The following is a 19,941-nucleotide window of genomic DNA, read 5'->3' on the forward strand; positions in this document are numbered from 1 at the left end:
TGTTATCAGGCCAGAGTGCTAAACAAACAAACAACCTTTGAGCAATAAGACAGAATGATGTGACATTTACAGTCTCTGCAGCAATTATAAATGCTCAATAAATATTTACTCAATTAACATAGCGAGACCACTCAAAGATTCAGGCCAGGCGCCAGATTCTCAAGCCTACAGTGTTAAAGAAATAAAACCATCCAGGTGTGGAAGTTGTTTTCAACAGGCTGAACCTACAAGGTAATAAAAGGCAAGGAGGGTTTCTGGCAAGACTTAAGACAAATCAAGGATTATAAATCTATAGTTTTATTAAAACAAAAACTGACAGTGTTGTATGAAGTTTACATTTAAAACAACGTTTTCACAGAAATCTAACACATGCCTAAAAGGATTTTACAATGAAGTTCTAGATGTAGATCTGGATGATATCAATAACTGATGGATTTTATGAGTAAAGACAGCATTTTGGGTATTAGTTAATTCTTGGGATAAAAAAAAGAATTTTTGTTTTGTCTTAAAGTGAACCACTGCCCCAGTATGAAAGTGAAAGTTTAATCTTCTCCTGAGACCAGGGCTTTTGAAATAATCCAACTCTTGAAGTGATTCAATGAACTTGTGCTGTCAGTGACTGAACCCTGCCACCAATGGTTTCAGAGTTCAAAGTTCAAAAAACAGAGAGGCTCCAAGAGTTTTTCCATCCTAAAAACATGGGCCCCTCTCTTTACTCTCCCACCTCCTATACCATCCTCTTCACCTCCCCCCAAATACCTCAGCCAGGAGCTTGGATGGACAAGCTAATATCTATAGCTTCATAATTAGAAAAGAAAGGGTCTTGTCAATTTCAAGAATTAGCACCTCTAAGACAGAATGATCTGCCTATATATATATATGCTCCAATAAAAGACAGTCCCTTCTCAACTAATTTCCATCCCCTCTACCCCCCGCCCCAAATGGCAGCTTTGGTAACTTATCAACTGGCTTAGTCCTTTGTTGGAAACAGAATTAATCTCAGGCAGGGAACACCTTGGCCTGTAAGTTTCAGGCATTCACAGCTTTTAAACAGTCTCTCAGAGTCCTCAATTAGATTGCCAATTACTTTTTTTAAAAAGAAAATATTCTGGACACCAAAACCAAATCATTAGCAGTTTCTTCCTTTCATTGTTTCACCATTTCCGCAACCAGGTCCCAAATTTTAATAAAAACAATCCTACTCATCTCCCTACCCCATCCCTCCCACCCCCAAATAATACAGCAGTAATAGCCAAAAACTACACACATGCTACGCTGTAAAAATGCAGTTAACACTATTGGGAAGAAGGCTGTGGGTTGTGGAGATGCTCTTTGAAGATCTACAGTATCTTTTTGCTCTCACACATACCCATTCTGCAAGTTTTGTCCTTCATAGAAGGCCCTTCGCTTTTCTCAGCAAAGTGCAGAATGAATTGCCTTGAAACACTTATCCTCCTTCCCCTCCACATGGATGGGTGTGCAAACTATACAGCATGGAACGGCTTTAAAGCACTTGGGCTGCTGTAGGGCACAGAAACTATACTGGCTCTTCAAAGGACATCTTCTCAAGCCACTTCTATGGTATCAAGACAAGTAGAACTCCTTCCCCTCCCCACTTGAAACCCACAGTCAGATGTGACAGGGGCTGGTACTCAAGATAGTTAATTCTTGTCATCTTTTTTGTCATCATCCTCTGAGGGATAGGAATGCCACGTCAGCCTTTCCTCATAGAAGGATATGACAACCTGAGGGCACTTGACATTGGCTTCCTTGGCTGGGACCAGGTCAGCCTCATCAGAGTTTTTCCTGCAGAATAAAGCACAGAGAGACTTTGAGACCAGGTGTTAGTGGTCTCCCAACTTGGGTAAGAAGCATAAGCTAGGGAAGGGTGTTAATATGGCGAAAGCAGCATTTACTGACAGCTTTTAGTTAAGTGACACTCTTGTAGATATCCTGTTGAAAATCCCCTTCGGGTATCTTTGTCAAAAGGTAGGTGATCTAACTCAATCTACCACATCTGAACCTCTGGGAAAGGCCAGAAAAAGCACCACTCTCAGATTCTCTGAGGGAAAAGAGACTACCGCACTCTTCCAAAAGCCATATGCCAGCTGCTAGGGGCCCATGGAGAGATCTTGGCTTTGTAATAGGATTTTATACTATGTCGTATAACACTGAATACCAATCTCATATTGGCCAGAGCCAATGCAGGTGAACACTTTCTTGCTGACTCATAATTATACGGTTTAACATTACCAAAGGCCATGCTCACAGATATGCCAGAACTCCCAGGTGCTTTGAAATGGTTCTTCAACACTGGGAGGTAGAAAATGGACTATAACATAATTCTCTATATTTTTCTGAATATTAAAATGTTCTCAAAATGTGAAAAAACACATCTATTCCAAGGGACAAAGGAGTAAACTCTATCTTCAGGTCATTAGGAATGTCCCAGATGGAAGTAGTAGTATAGGGCAAGCCGTAGATATCTATAGATATAAAAGGCTAATATGCTAAGTGTCCCTCTGACTGTTCGACCATTTGACCAGTCGCTATGACGTGCACTGACCACCAGGGGGCAGACGCTGACTGGTTGGTTAGCTTGCTGCTGGGGTCCAGCCAATAGGGACTGGGCGAGACAGGCCAGACCCGCCCTGGAGTCCTCCCCCGCAGTCCCTCCCCAACCCCGATGGGGTCCCTCGGCCTGGCATGCGCCCTCTCGCAATCCAGGATCCCTTGAGGGATGTCGGAGAGGCGGTTTCAGCCCGAGGGACCCCACTGGTGCATGAATCCGTGCACCAGGCCTCTAGTATGATAGAATCTCTGATGAATCACCACTCAAAAGTTCCAGAAACCCAGCAATAGGGTAAAACAAAGTTCCACAGCTCCACAGCATTAAGGACTAAGCTGGTAAGGTATGTTTCTGAATAACAGATTCAAGAGAATGGGAGAGAAATAAGTATAACAGTATGGGAACCTGAAGCAGGCTGCCCCTTGTTCAACAATGTCCTCAGAAGTAAGTTCAATCATTTCACTTCATAGGAATATTTGCTATTTTTGAAAATGGACAAGTATCTCCACTCCCCAGGAAAATAACTTCAAAATGAACTTGGTTTTATAATCAAAATCAATCTTAACATACAGGGTTATATTCAGCTATAATCTTTACACACAGCAGTGAGTCAACCAAAGGGGTGTAATCTTAAGCAACATGAAGATACTACTCTAACTCAGGTCAAATGCAGATAGAGAAAGTATACTCTAGCTGGACTGAATAACTCCTGGAATCAATTCTTTCCTTCCAAATGCAGCACCTTAAAAAATAAACTCTTAAAAAAAAAAAAAAAAAAGGCAACACAAAAAACACACCTCCCACACCTCAAAAAACAAACAAACAAAAAATATTTCTTCTATGGGCTAGCAATAAATCAGCTAAAAGGTTAGATTCAGTAAATACCCAGGGAATGCATAGGAAGAAAACAGGTTTAGCTAGCTGTGACACAGGCTTTCTTTGGTGTTAAACTTAGACCTCTCTGGCCACCTTCGAAGGAAGAGCTAGTACAGATGAGTTTCAGAGAAGGTTCTAGACTGGCAAAAGGACAAAGCACCTATAATGTTGTCTTCATAGGCAAAGGCTTAGAATTATTCACTCCTTATATTTTAAAAACAATGATTGAGATCCACTTGAGGGGGAAAAAGCATAGGCATTTTCAATTAAAAAACAAAAGGGAGGCCTTCCTTTTGGACAGAATAGGGAAATTATCCAAAATTTTGGGTTAATTACAGTTCTTAAGATTCTCAAGACACTGTTTCCATTAAGCTGTTTCATAGAGGATTGCTATCATTGGTATTTATACTTAATGGAGAAAAATGTAGACATGCTCTATGCTCAGTATATGACCCCTGCTGGCTGATCTTGGAACTGTACAAATTGGAAAAAAAATCTTAACAATTAAGGACAAAGGAAAAGCTACAGAAATTCTTTCCTAACCCAGAGAAGTTAACAGAATTTCTGAGCCTGGGGCCAGCCTAATCTTTCTTTATTAAGGAGGTGGTAGAAGGGAAGGGTGGTTCAATCACATTTCATATTTTTCCCTTTCACTTAGGAAAGTGAAATGTGATTCCTCCCCATACCCTCTCCACTCTAGATTTTCTCCCACCTCTTAAAAAAATGGCCAAAGATCTGAAAATCCTAAGGGCCCCTACCTGTAAATCATGAGTCCAGGTTGACAGTCAGGCCGAGGGTCACTATCGAAGGACTAGGCCATCTTAAAGATTTCACACCTGGGTGACTGGAATTTCGAAGATCCAGCTCTTTTCTCTGGCATGGAACAAATGGGAGAAAAAAAAAACCACACACACACACAGAGCCACTGGCAGACTCACCATTTCATTAGGAACATGAGCTCTCCACTGGAGTCTGTAGCTCCTATAATCCGTTCCGGCTCCAAACCCCGGGCAAAGCCTCGAGGCTTTTCTGGCTGCAAAAACCAGAGGGATTGAACAATTTTAAGTACGTAGGACTGCTATCCAAACTGGAGTTACTCCTGTTTCTAATTCATGTATGCAAACTCTTTTGCCAATATTTCACCAATACCATGGTTCCGAGCCTTTCAGAATTGTTCTGAATGATTATCCCATCAAGGTCTGAAATGTTTGAGGTTTCCTCACAGATAAAAAGGGACACAAACCTTAAAGCAAAAAAAATGTTAACCAAGAGTTGACCTATGAATCAGGAGGTCATGTTTCGATTCCCGGTCAAGGCACATGCTCGGGTTGTGGGACACACACACACATACACACACTAGAGGCCCAATGCATGAAATTCATGCAAGAGTAGGCCTTCCTTCCCTCCGGCACCCGGCTTCCCTCGCAGAGGGGAGGCCATGCCCACCCTCCGTAACCCGCTGGTCAGTGGTCTGGGCCTCCCTCTTTGGGGCGATCGTGGAGCCCCCCTCCTCCCCTCGATTGACTGCCCCGCCGGCCAGTGGCCTGGGCCTCCCTCTGCGGGGCAATCATGGGGCGATGGCCGGGCCCCTGACCAATCGCATTGCACCTGCCTTGGCTGGCCTGGCGCCAGTGGGAGTCATAGCGTGGTCATCAGAAGGTCATTCTGTCTAATTAGCATATTACCCTTTTATTATTATAGATATATATATAAAAAAGACAACTTACTTTAAGGTACTGATAAATGGATTAAAATAGCTACCTCAAACCTGTAATGATTAAAATACTGACTGCACCCTGGCTGGTGTGGCCCAGTTGGTTGGGTGGGCATTGTCCCATGTACCAGGAGGTTGCTGATTTGATTCCTGGTCAAGGGCACATGCCCATGTTTTGGGCTCGATCTCTGGTAGGGGGAGTGCAGGAGGTAGCTGATCAATGTTGTGCTCTCACATCAATGTTTCTTCTCCTTCTCCCTTCCTCTCTCTAAAAATCAATAAACTATTTTTAAGAAAACAAAACAACCTGGCCAGCATGGCTCAGTGGTTGAGTGTTGACCCTATGAACCAGGAGGTCAAGGTTCAATTCCTGGTCAGGGCACATGCCTAGTTTGCATGCTCAATCCCCAGTGTGGGGTACACAGGAGGCAGCCAATCAATGATTCTCTCTCTCTCTTTAAAAAAAAAAAAATATATATATATATATATATATATATATATATATATATATATTTTATTGATTTTTTACAGAGAGGAAGGGAAAAGGATATAGAGTTAGAAACATCGATGAGAAACATCGATCGCTGCCTCCTGCACACCTCCTACTGGGGATGTGCCCGCAACTAAGGTACATGCCCTCTATCAGAATCGAAACTGGGACCCTTTTAGTTCGCAGGCCGATGCTCTATCCACTGAACAAAACTGGTTAGGGCTCAATGATTCTCATTGTTGATGTTTCTCTCTCTCCCTTTCTCTCGGAAGTCAATAAAAATATATTAAAAACAAAAAAACAAAACACTGAATGCTATCAAGTTACAGGAATGAATTGTTCCTGAACCTTCACATAAAATAAAAGTAGATTATGTGGCGGGCTTTATGAGAGTAGTGAGCCCCCAAATACTCTGTAAGCATTAGCCTATCTAAGATTCCAGAAGGACTGAGAGATGGCTGCTCATATTCAAGAAGCAGCAGAACAAAAGTACTGAAATTATCTGGCTTTCAGCTTCATTGACAGCAGTAAGAATTCTGGCTAGTAACAATGCTTACTCCTACCCTTACCTCTTCTTTCTTCTTCTTTGGTTTGCTCTCCTCTCCCTTATCTTCAGAATCAGAGTCAGCTTTGCGCTTGCCTCCTTCTGATTTATCTGTCTCATGTGCTGTTTTCTGTGATTGTAAAAACTCAGCAATGAGGTCAGGGCAATCCAAGTTCTCTTCTGGCTCCCACGTGTTGTCCTCACTGAAATCAAAGGACACAGTGAGTCACTTTCCACTTAAAGTTAGCATACTCAAAAAAGGAGAAGCACAGGAGGATAAGAGCTGGGTGTCCTTGGCAAAGAGGAGTTAACAGTGAGTAGCTAGATTTTGTCCAAGACCAAGGACTGAGCAAAGTTAAAATTTCTTGGGGTCAAGGATGGGGGCGGGGAGTAGGGGGTGTGCTTTTTATTTTTAGTACAAATTGAAAGTTTAGAAAATAGCCTCTTTAAAAAAAAAACTACTTTCTCTTGCAAATTTGTATCAGTCTAAAGCCACACACAAAATTGTTCCTCAGAAATCACTGTCTTGTATTATAGCACTTTATACATATAGACTATTTCCCTAGTTAGATTATAAACCATGAAGGCCAGGCCTGAGTAACACTGCACCCATTGGAACACCCTAGCCCTTGACATTCCTCGACTCCTGAGAAATAGTTGGTGATCAAATGAATGGATTCCCCCAGGTCAGTGAAACTTACTCTGAGAACCCCTTCCACTTGAGGAGGTACTCCACTTTGCCCTTTACCACTCGACGGTCGAGAACTTTTTCCACCACATATTCCTCTTCCTCCTCTTCTAGCACCTCCTCCACTTTCTTCTTGTTTTGTTTTTTCCCCATAGTGCCCGCCAGTTTTCTGGTATAAAGGGTGACGCTGCTAAAATAAAGAAAATAAAAAGGATGTAAGGGCACACTCTTGTTGGTTAGGTGAATATATGGATGCTAAGAAAAGCAGGGACATCATAGATGATTTTAATAGTGTGTTCTGCTTATTTAAGTGCTATGTCTATTCATCTTCAATACACAATGAAATTTGCTGATATACTCAGCTAGAAAGTTAGTTCATAAATAGCTCTAACTAATCTCACAGCAAAACTTATTCTTGAATAGCTACATAAAATTTTTATACATATTTTAAGTTAAAAAGTTCCCAGTACCCTTTACTATAAAGCATATCTAAAATATATTATATTGAAAGAAAATCAATCCTAAAAATAATGTACATACATCAAACATATACATATAACCCTCTGATCTGTACTTTTCCCATTCTGTTTTCCATTTCATTATAGTACCGGACTTGAATTTTTACTGTGGGAAATAGTTTGTCCTATTTATTAAACGTCTAGTTAATTTTCCCTTTTGTATATGTATATAACCCATTCCTCTGCACTGTTAAAAGACTCTCTCTTTTAAGTCCCCTTAAGATTCTTTATGCAGCCCTGGCTGGTTTGGCTCAGTGGCTGTGGACTGAAGGGTCCCAGGTTCGATTCCGGTCAAGGGCACATGCCTGGGTCGCAGGCTCAATCCCCACTGGCTGTAGGAGGCAGCCGATCCACGATTCTCTCTCATTGATGATGTTTCTATCTCTCTCCCTCCCTCTCCCTTCCACTCTGAAATCAATAAAAAGATTCTTTATGCAGTCTTTTTTGAATGCTACCATTAATTTATACGTCACAAATTTTTTGTTAACTTCTCATTCTATTTATTTTATTTCTAAGGCTGAAATTTTTTGGAAAATGAGGGGGGGGGGCAGCTTAGTTACCACAAATAATAGAACCAGATTTTATTCTTAAAATACATCATCAGGCTGGGTAACCTTTCTAAGGGTTTTTCCAGTGCTAAAATTCTAGTCCCCTATAAATCTATTTTCTTTTGGCCTTCATACAATTCTTTGACTCCTATTAGGCTTAAAGCCTTATGTTTACCAATTTGTGTCAGTAGGTGGCACCATAAGATACCAACACAACAAAATTGTTCTACAAAATTGGCCAAAATCTACAAATTGATGGATCAGTTGCCCAGAATGAGATACAAACAATCAAGAGTATGGCAGATGATCCAAACAATAAAGAAGTTACTACCATGTTTGAATTTAAGACAATGCCAATTTGGTTTGGTTAAACTGGTTGTAGAAACTTCCAAATACTTTAAAACTGGACTGTAGAGAAAGAATGTACTATAGTATTTAAAAAATAGTCCATCTATAGTCTATATGAAATTAACAAACTTTTCATAAAAGTCAGGATCATCATTATGGATCTTTTTAAAAAAATGAATATATTCTTATTGATTTTGGAGAAGAAGGGAGAGGGAGAGCGAAATAGAAACATCAATGATGAGAGAGAATCATTGATAGGCTGCCTCCCACACATCCCCTACTGTGGATCGAGCCTACAACCCAGGCATGTGCTCTTGACCAGTATCCAACCCTGGACCCTTCAGTCCTCAGGCCGACACTTTATACACTGAGCCAAACCAGCTAGGGCCATCATTATGAATCTTATCTACAGATGCTTACTTAGGTTTACACTCAGATATTCCCATGTCTGCATCTACGAACAATGCTGACAATGAAAAAAGCAAACATTTGTTTGGCTACTAGAAAATTCTAGACATTGCTGGATACTGGAGATTCAACAGAGTAAGAAATGGTCCCTGTCTTCCTGAAGCTTAAGGTGGAGTAAGAAAAACATATAGACACTTCTCCCCACTAAAGGTATTCTGAACTTTTGCAGCGATACTAAACAATGTTTTCTGAGATGCTTTTAGTATGTGTGGCCTAAGGCAACACCCAAGGTACCTTCCCCCATCAGAACACAGACCTAAGAGTATCTTTTCAACACTCTTTCTCTCCATTTACATACAGAAGACTGGCTTTTCTTGACTCCCCAAAACCTCCATCAGTTAGAGAAAGTGCCAGGAGTCTTCCACAGACTAATTGCTGGACTTCATGCAATCTTTGGCTAACTCCTGGCTAGCTTCATTGTGCCCGATTCAGAGGCTGTGCTTTTGAAGGGAGATGCTTGATTTAGGTTTTCAAATTCTGATTGCCATATGATAAATGTTATTTTATGAGTAAAGAAAAATCCATTTTCCTTTTGGATAAATGCAGCAATGTTTTTCCCAAGAACAAGTGCTACTTCTTGCTTGCTTATTTTCACTGTTGATTGAAGGGGTAGCAAGATTCATGGTCAGTCTTTGTTTAAAAAGAGCAGAGAACAAAGGGCTAGACAACTCCCTATATTAATCTGGACATGAAAACTGGAAGACATTCCCTTTCTCAGTAGATGGAAGGAAAACAATGGGTTACAGATGATCCAAAAAACAGTAACTGTCCGCTAATAACCCTTTTAAGTAATTAAATTTAAGAAAGGAAAGGTATTCTATTACTATGGCATCAAAATTCAGAGCTATTTAAGGCTCAATGTTATCTACATCAATACCTATAATTGCCTTACAAAAAGAAATAGCATTTCACTTATGGTAATGCAAGGAAACTAGACTTAGGGTGAGGAGCACACAATTAAGTATACAGATTACTTTGAAAAATGATAAAATGAGATCTATCCTTAAAAAAGAAAAATAAATGGCATTGAATACTGCCCATCTGATCCTGCTACTGTGAACCAAAAGGGTCAGGTCAGCTTCTGGCTCATCTCTAGCTACTATAAGCCTCTCTTCCCTTTATCATTAGCATGGCCCCAGGGAGTAGGAGTCACAGTATAGAATAAGAATAAAATCCTTAAGGTTAGGAAAAGAAAACTTCCTAAATGGGGAAATCTAAAGTAAGACCTCTTGATTTACATCTTTACTCAAATTATTGTCCGAAAAACAATTCAAATAAGAAGTAAAGAATGCAAACTCCCATTTTTCTCTTGAGCTTTCTTAATGGGCTCATCCCAGCATCTACCTCCAGAAATTGGATTCTTTACATTGAGGATTCTCAGCCATGCTTCCCAATGTGTTTCCTGTTATTTATAGGTAGTTCTCTAGGTTTCTGAATAAGCTGTTTTCAAACTCAGTAGAATGCAACCCACTCCTCCTATAGAATCTAGTACCTTCAGAAGAGCCAAAGAGCCCCTTAAATATGACAGGCCAATTATTCTCTTTTATAGCTTCCAAATGGATTATTTTAAAGGAAACCTCCACTCCCTGAAGATGGCAGTCTCTAAACACCAGCAGAGATAGTTTGAAGGAGAGTTCACAATTAGAATTGCTTGCAAGAAAATTTCAAAGTAACTCAGATCAGTGTTGCAGCATATTGGGGGGCGGGGGGGCGCCTTTAACCAACACTATTTGCCACTCCCCCTAAGCATCTTGGCAACCAAATTATGATATCAAAAGTACCATAATCAGCCCAGCCAGCATAACTCAGTGGTTGAGCATCGGCCTATGAACCAGGAGGTCACGGTTCAATTCCTGGTCAGGTCACATGCCCGAGTTGTGGGCTTGATCCCCAGTGTGAAGTGTATAGGAGGCAGCCAATCAATGATTCTTTCTCATCAATGATGTTTTTTTTCTCTCTCTCTCTCCCTTTCCCTTCCTCTCTGAAATCAATAAAAATATATTTTTAAAAAATTACACACTGGCCCTGACTAGTTTGGCTCAGTGGATAGAGTGTTGGGCCATGGACTGAAAGGTCCCAGGTTCGATTCCGGTCGAGGGCATGTACCTTGGTTGCAGGCTGGATCCCTAGTAGGGGGCGTGCAGGAGGCAATGATCGATGTTTCTCTCTCATCGATGTTTCTAACTCTCTATCCCTCTCCCTTCCTCTCTGTAAAAAGTAATAAAAAAATATTTTAAAAAATGACACACTAGATCAGATGGATTTAATAGACATTTATAGAACATTTCACCCCAAAGCTGCAAAATATACATTTTTCTCAAGTACACATATGTAATTATCAGAGACCACAGGTTAGGACACAAAACAAGCCTCTACTAAGTTCAAGAAGACTGAAATCATACCAAGCATCTTCTCAGATCATAATGGAATGAAATTAGAAATCAACTACAGTAAAAACACTCAGACACATGGAGGCTAAATAGCATGTTATTAAACAATGAATGGGTTACCAATGAGATCAAGAAAAAAAATGGAAGTTTCCTGGAAACAAATGAAAATGAACGCACAACAACCCCAAACCTCTGGGACACAGCAAAAGCATTCCTGAGAGGGAAGTTCATAGCATTACAGGTGTACCTCAAAACAAAACAAAAAAAAACCCCAAGAAAAAGTAATAATAAACTATTTAACCCTACAATTTAAAGAATTAGAAAGAGAACAAGAAGAAAAGCCCAGGGTAAGCAGAAAGAAGAACATAATAAAGATCAGAGCAGAAATAAATGACACAGAAACTAAAAATCAATGAAACCAAGAGCTGGTTCTTTGAAAAGATAAACAAGATTGATGAATCTTTAGCCAGACTCATCAAGAAACAGAGGGAGAGGACCCAAATAATAATTAAAACCAGAAACAAAAGTGGTAACAACTGGTTGAGGCACGTGCAGGAGGCAATCAATCAATGTGTTTCTCTCATATCAATACTTCTATGTTTCCCTCCCTCCCTCTCTGATATATGAAAAATATCCTTGGGTGAGGATAAAAAAAAAAAAAAGGAGCAAAGGACCTAAATAGACACTTCTCCGAAGGGAACATACAGATGGCTAAGAGACATGAAAAAAATGCTCAGTCACCGATCATCAGAGAGATGCAAATTAAAACAACAATGAGGTATCGCGCCTCACACCTGTTAGAATGGCTACCATCAACAAATCAACGAATGACAAGTGCTGGCAAGGATGTGGAGAAAAGGGCACCCTAGTGCACTGCTGGTGAGAATGCAGACTGGTGCAGCCATTATGGAAAACAGTATGGAGTTTCCTCAGAAAAGTAAGTATGGAACTGCTCTTTGATCCAGTGATCCCAATTCTAGGAATATATCCTAAGAAACCTGAAACACCAATCAGAAAGAAGGTATTCACCCCTATGTTCATAGCAGCACAAGTTACAATAGCTAAGACCTGAAAACAGCACAAGTGCCCATCAGTAGATGAGTGGATAAACTGTGGTACATTTACACCATGGAATACTATGCAGCAGTATATATATAAAAAAAGGATCTCTTACCCTTTGAGACAGTATGGAAGGACCCTGAGATTATTATGCTAAGTGAAATAAGCCAGAGAAAGACAAGTATCACACGATCTCACTCATATGTGGAATCTAGTAAACATAAACTATTGAACAAAATAGGTCCAGAGACATAGAAGCCTGGAACAGAATTTTGAATCTGAGGGAAGGCGGGGTGGGTGGGAAGAGATCAACCAAAGAACTTGTATGCATATACAATTTATGAACTTGGACCCCATGGACACAGATAATAGGGTGGTGGAGGCCTGGGACAGGGGATGGTGGTGGGCTATGAGGAGTCAATGGGAGAAAAAAAAAGGGACAAATGTAATACTTTCAACAATAAAGATTTTTAAAATAATAAAATAGTCATTGTATTTCACATTAAAAAATAAAAAAGATCATCTAAACAAAATTAGTAAAAAATACTATAAAAATATCTTTAAGTAACATTTAAACAGAGAACCGAATGACAAGGAGACAACTCAGCAAAAATCAGAAAAAGACACCAAGTTTAGGGAATAATTGACTCAAAGTCCTAAGGTAAGTAGAGCTTGCTTTATGAGGAATACAAACATGGCCAGATTAGAAAGAGCTAGTCTGAGGGGAGTGGCAGGCAGTGACCAGGTGATCATTATTGTGCACATTACTCCCCACTTCATCCTTTCTTTCATCTAGTCCGGTGGTCGGCAAACTCGTTAGTCAACAGAGCCAAATATCAACAATACAACGATTGAAATTTCTTTTGAGAGCCAAATTTTTTAAACTTAAACTTCTTCTAACGCCATTTCTTCAAAATAGACTCGCCAGGCCGTGGTATTTTGTGAAAGAACCACACTCAAGGGGCCAAAGAGCCGCATGTGGCTCGCGAGCCGCAGTTTGCCGACCCCGGATCTAGCCTTTTTCCATTCCTTGTTTTCCTTCCTCCTCTAGCTTAGGTTTAAGACCTAGTCAATTAATAGGTATAAAAGTTTATATCTACAGCTCTACTAGCTTTTAATACTATCTATTTAAAAATCCAAATCAAATCAATCGGCATTTACTAAGAACCTGGGTGGAACATAGGGTGACCAAGTAAGTTCCACATCACAGACCCAGGCAAATGGAGCTGTTTGGTCAGGCTAGCAGAATATAAGGAAACCCAGGAAGTACAGCTTTTGCGAATCCCTTAAGGTTAAGTGATAATAACATAACAATAACTAAATATTTATTGAATACTTAACACTTAATGAATATAAAGGCACTTAATTCAATCCTTAAAACAACTCTTTTAAGTCTGTTTCACAAATGAGGAAACTAAGGCTTACTGAAGCAAAGAAAATTTCCCAAAGTCCCCAATAGTAAGACACAAAGCCAGGACCAAAGGATAAAATATAAAAAGGTAAGCCCAAATTGTGTGGCTCATTGGTTTGGTGTCGGGCTATGAACCAGGAGGGTGCGGTTCGATTCCTGGTGTACAAGGTCCTTAAAGTCCAAACTCCACAGTATTTAACATCTAACATCCTTTGGTTCCTACCATTCTATACTACTGTTTCCCTCACAAAACCTACACTGCTGTCAAAACAGAAAACCAGTCCAGCTGGCGTGGCTCAGTGGTTGAACGTCAACCTATGAACCTGGAGGTCACCGTTTGATTCCTGGTCAGGGCACATGCCCGGTTTGCGGGCTTGATCGTCAGTGTAGGACGTGCAAGAGGCAGCTAATTAATGATTCTCAACATTGATGTTTCTCTCTCTTCCTCTCTGAAATCAATAAAAATATATTAAAAAACCAATACAAAACAGAAAACCATAACCTGAACATATTCTGCACGTTTCTCCATGCATGGCCTTGTTCACTATTAAGAAGCTAAATATTATAAGCTAAACCAAACTAAATATTATTTCCCTACCCAACCACGCTGAATATTATTTCTCTTTTCCTTGCATTTCCCAAAGCATTCTGTTTCTATTTTCACGTAAGACACTCAAAGGTAGGTCTGGCCCCAAGTAAGGTGTTGAACCCTACAGGGGCAATAAAGATGAATGTCTCAGACTCAGATAATCAGAGAACAGAAGTACAAAGCTGTCAGCTTTTTAGGGAATGATCAGCAAGATAAATCTAACCTACCAACCCTAAATGGAAAACAAGGAAGTACCTTTGCTGAGCATTAGCAACTATATACCAGTCATCAGAAGGCAGGTGAAGGCATGTGTAGTATATTCAGTTTGTAGTTCTCCTGATTGATGTTTCCAAACTGCTTTTAGTCTGTTAGCTGTGGCTGCTTGTAAGGCAAATGCTTTCCAGATGGAAAACTTTACTGAGCAGAAAACAAGAACTCGTGCCACATATCCACTGAACAAGGATTTCATTTTTTAAAGGAATCTCTGCCTTCAAATTCCAGGATCTAGGACTAAAATACTGATATGTGAATAAAATTAGAATATCATGTGAGATGTAATTAGAAACTTGGCTAACCTTACCTTTACAGTATGTGGATGTGAATGAAACTATAGATTTGGGTTGAGAGGCCACAGGGATCTGTAAATATTAGAACAGCTATAAATGAAGCAAATACTTTTGTTTAAGATGAAACAAAAGTTATTAGAAAGCTACACCAGAATTATGACTAAGTTGAAATTAAAAGCAGAGACCAAAGCATTCACAGTTAATACAATAAAACCAGATTTCTGCCTGGCTGGCGTGGCTCGGTGGTTGAGCATAGATCTATGGACCAAGAGGTCAAGAGTTCAATTCCGGTCAGGGCACATGCCTGGGTTGTGGGCTTGGTTCCCACTGGGGGTCGTGCAGGAGGCAGCCTATCTATGATTCTCATCATAGATCTTTCTATCTATCTCTCCCTTTCCCTGCCTCTCTGAAATCAATTAAAAAATATATTAAAACAAACAAAAATCTGTGGGGGTTTTTTGTTTTTTTACCAGATTACTGACACTAACCACTCAAATACCATAGTTCTATTAGGCCTTCAATGTGTTGGTTATTGTTAAAGAGAATGGCACAATTTCACAGACAAGTTAGGTTGCTCCCTCTGGTCAGCAAGTCATAAAAACTCAAGGTAGTAAAGATTTCACGCAAGTTATTCAATTCAAATACAGTCAGCATCTGAATTTTGTCCATATCTGAATAACTTCTCCAATTAACCCTGGAAAGGCTATTCAATTTTCCAATAAACATCACTATTGGGCATACTTATTAACTATACAAAGGACACAAAAGATTTTTCAAGGTACTTTTAAAATAGAAAACATTCAAACTATATAGCTTACTATTGAAACCCCAGAACTTGGGGCTTCTCCTACTCCTCACCTAAGGTACTTAAATTGTCACCTGCACAATCTGCAAACCTTTTCTGTAATTAATGCCAGGATGAGTATATTAAAAACCAACACTAAGACAGGTAACAATTTTTCTCTGCCAAAGGTCATAGATCGAAGACAGGCAAACTGATTATGTAATTGCACATTAATTCATTTTGTTGACTAACACATGGAATTCTCAGAAAGGATCTCAAGGCCCTAGCCATTCATTCAACAATCTGAACTGCTTACCATGTGCCAGACACTTGGATGAACAAGAGGCATGGCCCCATTTTATGCGAGCCCATAAACTAGCCATTAGCATTTTATTCCAAAAACTCTTCAGAGAGCCCTGAAGGTAGCTCAGTTGGTTAGAGCATCATCTGGATACACCAAGGTTGTAGGTTTGATCCCTGGTCAGGGCACATACAAGAATCAATCAATGAGTGCATAAATAAGTAGAACAACAAATCAATGTTTCTCTCTAAAAAATCAATTAAAAAAGCAAAACTCTTCAGAGAAATAACCTATGAAATGAAAAACCTATCAAGTCTAATGCAAAATCTGTTATACCACCAAAGATAGAATACGAAAAAGGTAGATTTTGAAATATAAATTACTAGAAAATGTCAAAAATGCATCACTTCCCGTTTTAAATGGTCTGAACTCAAAAAGAAACATTTTCCTGCTCACTAAAACGGGTACTGGAAGATATAATGGTTGTTTCTTTTCTTTCCATGTATGGTTAGAAAACTTTTAGTATCCTGTAGTCAAAAATACATTGCCCTGCCGAAACCGGTTTGGCTCAGTGGATAGAGAGAGCATCGGCCTGCGGACTGAGGGGTCCCAGGTTCGATTCCGGTTAAGGGCATGTACCTTGGTTGCGGGCACATCCCCAGTAGGGGGTGTGCAGGAGGCAGCTGATCGATGTTTCTCTCTCATCGATGTTTCTAACTCTCTATCCCTCTCCCTTCCTCTCTGTAAAAAATCAATAAAATATATTAAAAAAAAAATACATTGCCCTAACTGGTTTGGCTCAGTGGATAGAGCGTTGGCCTGCGGACTGAAGGGTTCCAGGTTCGATTCCAGTCAAGGGCATGTACCTTGGTGGCGGGCACATCCCCAGTAGGGGGTGTGCAGGAGGCAGCTGATCAATGTTTCTAACTCTCTACCCCTCTCCCTTCCTCTCTGTAAAAAATCAATAAAATATATATTTTTTAAAAATACAGAAGACTAGGTATCCTTGCTTGGTCTTCTTTAATCCAGAAACTAGAAGCACCTGGCTACACACTATTTACATTTTTAATGATCAACAACTAAAAAAACACATAATTTAGCCTACAGCACCCAATGGAAAAAAAAAAAAAAAGAACCACTGGGAAAGTTAGAAATGACTGAGGATCCTTAACACTCCTAATGTTTTATTAAGAGGCAACTAATTCCAACAATGTGTCCAATCATACCACTTTCTATGTAAATGTCTAAAAGCACCACTTTCCCAATTGTATTCATGCATCTATTCCAAAACCATGGGCCTTTTAGAACTATTTCAAACTGCTGACATGATTCTGAACATAATTGAGGAAGCTATCTACTCTGGGCCAGACGTTCTAGTGTAACTGATCTTTTAATAAACTTCGGTTATGTCAGGCCGTGTCGCTCAGTGGTTGAGCATCAACCTATGAACCAGGAGGTCACGGTTGGATTCCCGGTCAGGGCACATGCCCAGGTTGCGGGCTCGATCCCCAGTATGGGACGTGCAGGAGGCAGCCAATCAATGATTCTCTCTCATCATTGATGTTTCTATCTCTCTCTCCCTCTCTGAAATCAATAAAAATATATTTAAAAAAATAATAAACTTCGGTTCAACTGAGTTAAACCAATATATGCCTGAAACTCATGAAAAACCTTCATTTGAAGCTTAGAAAAGGGGGTAAAGTACTGCTCACTTTGTAGTCAAATTTTCCAGCAAGGCTGGCTAAAAAAAACAAAGAGCCCAAGGGGTTGGGGGTGGGGTAGGATGGTCTAAGGAACTTTTTTCCTCTTTGTCTCCCAATTCCCCACATCCCTCAAAATCTAACGTAATCCCTTAAACGTTAGCTCATCTACATATTTCTACAATTTCACTGCCCTTTGTGACCAGTTAACAACCCCAGATAGAAACGTTAAGAAACTAATTCTGGATCCAAGTTAAGAGATGCACTTGAACTTTTTTAACTTCCTAATGAACCATGGAGTGCAGGTAGTAGGAAACCTGGAAGAGGAAAAGAATGCGTGTACCGTCCTTTCTTCACACACGGTTTTCACAGCCTCCCCACCGGACCCCTCCGGAAGGAAGGGCAGCCAGGTTTCCCCTCGTACCTTCCAGACCTTCCGGAACTACTCTCCAAACCTCCTCCTCGGCGCTAACAGCCCTTTCCCGCTCTGGAGCCAAGGCCGGCAAATAACTGCTCCTCCTCCTCCTCCTCCCCCCCCTCCCGGGTTATGGTGCCTATCACACTCTGCTCATCCATTCCTCCACACCCTGGGCTGCGCAGCACCCTCTTACAACTTTCTCCAAGTCACTTGCAAGCGAAATTGCTCTGGGAGCCCCGGACCAGACCCCAAGTTCTCAGGTTACATTTCTAAACCTCGGGCTCGCAGTTGTGAACCCTCCCAACGCATATCCAAGCCTTGAGGCTGCCCGGCCTGTCCCGTCCCCAGATTTCCATCAAGTCTCCCCCCCTCCTGTACCATCCCGCAGCCGCCCGCCCAATCCAAAGTTAACGTGGCCTGGGTCTAACCAGGTCGCGAAGAGCGACCCACAGGAGCTAGGCCCACGCCGAATCGCTGTAACGTCCGCCTCGGAAGACGCCACCCCGCCCCCTTCAGCCCTCGGGCGCTCGCCGTCCGGACTCCCAGCGCGCGGCGAGAAACCCGGCGCGGGAAGGGCGCGGGGTCCGCTGCCAAGCTCGGTGGTGAGCCGGAGGGCCCTCACCCAGGATTCCCGCCGCCGCCGCCGCGCACCTCACCGCCCCTCACCCCCTGCCGCTTCCCCGCCTCTTGCGGACTCCTTACCTCAGAGCAGCGCCCAAAAGCACGAGAGGAATCGGTGCTGCGCTACGGGCGCGTCACGTCTTGGGGGGAGCCGGAGGAGTGGCGCCCAGAAAAGCAACAGGCCGGGTGGCCGCGGTCGAGCCCCTCGCTGAAGCGGCGTACCGCAGGCCCAAGCCAACGGCCCTCTCCGTAGCCGAACAAAAGAGCCTCTCACTCTGCGCTGCCCGCCGCCCGCACTGCGCAGGCGCGACGACCTGCCGCACTGCTCTATGGGATACAAAGCCTGTCCGAGACTACAAGATCCAATGGGCTGCGCGCGTCCGACGCCGCCACGCACTATTGAGGAGGATTTCAGGGAGTTTTAGTTTTTAAACTGCCAGGTGTTGGGGGGAGTGTCGTTTAGAACCTTGTTACCTAGGAAATTACAACATGTGCTTTTATAAGCACGTCCCTTGATGCTTGGCCCGAAAGATGAACCACTTCTGGAGAGTAATTCACATTCTCAACATTTTTGAATCTTAGGTTTCTCACCAGAACTTTACAAAATCCCCAATCATCTCTGAAATCCTTAATTTCCTCCTCAAATTTCTGTAAGGCTCCTACTTCTCAGCCTTTAGATTACTTTTCCTTTGGAGGTCTTCCCTGACTCCTTAGACCAAGCATGTCAAACTCAAAGGATAACACGGGCCAAATAGACAAGGTTTAAGTTTATGTGGGCCGCAAAAAAAAAAAAAAAAAAGCTTCAATTTTCATAGAAACGTAGGTTTGTTTCGATAGAGACATGCTGAATACAAAGGGCTGAAATAAATGAGTCATCGTTAACATAAAATAATAGAACATTTAAATAAAAGTTAATATTCTTTCTTAAACATTAACTTACCAGACACTGAAGAACTGCACAAATTAATAAGCATAACACAAATAAACCTATTTTTTTTTGTCCTCCGAAAGCGAAATATTTTCTGTTGCGCACACCAAACAAGTCAGTCCAAGACTATTGACGTGGCAATCGGCTGCTAAAATACTAGTATTCACTGCCAGTATTAATGGAGAGAAATGGTGCGCCTGTGAGTAAGGCCCGTAAGGGAAATGAATGCAACACGATTATAGTAATCAGTCATTAGCGAACGTTGTAGTTCGTTATTAATAATTATGTGTAGCGCTGGCCTGTTTAGCTTAATGGATGGAGCATCGGCCTGCGGACTCAGGGGGTCCCAGGTTCGATTCTGGTCAAGGGCCTGTACCTTGGTTGCAGGCACATCCTCGGTGGGGGGTGTGC

The 19,941-nt window shown here is 41.4% G+C and overlaps 1 protein-coding gene across 2 annotated transcripts; it reads right to left on the reverse strand.

Annotated features, from left to right (window-relative positions):
• Window positions 1–281: 281 nt before the first annotated feature.
• On the reverse strand, window positions 282–18,891 carry CBX1 (chromobox 1). 2 transcript variants are annotated; one of them, XM_079798247.1, is made up of 6 exons: window positions 18,684–18,891; window positions 15,879–16,039; window positions 6,895–7,071; window positions 6,219–6,396; window positions 4,384–4,478; window positions 282–1,806 (listed from the first exon to the last, which is right to left on the reverse strand). In XM_079798247.1, the coding sequence occupies exons 2-6, from the start codon at window positions 15,932–15,934 to the stop codon at window positions 1,662–1,664; spliced, it is 651 nt and encodes a 216-aa protein (XP_079654373.1). In that variant the 5' UTR covers window positions 15,935–16,039; window positions 18,684–18,891; the 3' UTR covers window positions 282–1,661. The 2 variants fall into 2 exon arrangements, with proteins under 2 accessions (XP_079654373.1, XP_079654374.1); XM_079798248.1 differs by lacking the exon at window positions 15,879–16,039.
• Window positions 18,892–19,941: the final 1,050 nt, after the last annotated feature.

The sequence above is a fragment of the Cnephaeus nilssonii genome (genome assembly GCF_951640355.1).
Source record: "Cnephaeus nilssonii genome assembly, chromosome: 19".
Lineage (NCBI taxonomy): Eukaryota > Metazoa > Chordata > Mammalia > Chiroptera > Vespertilionidae > Cnephaeus > Cnephaeus nilssonii.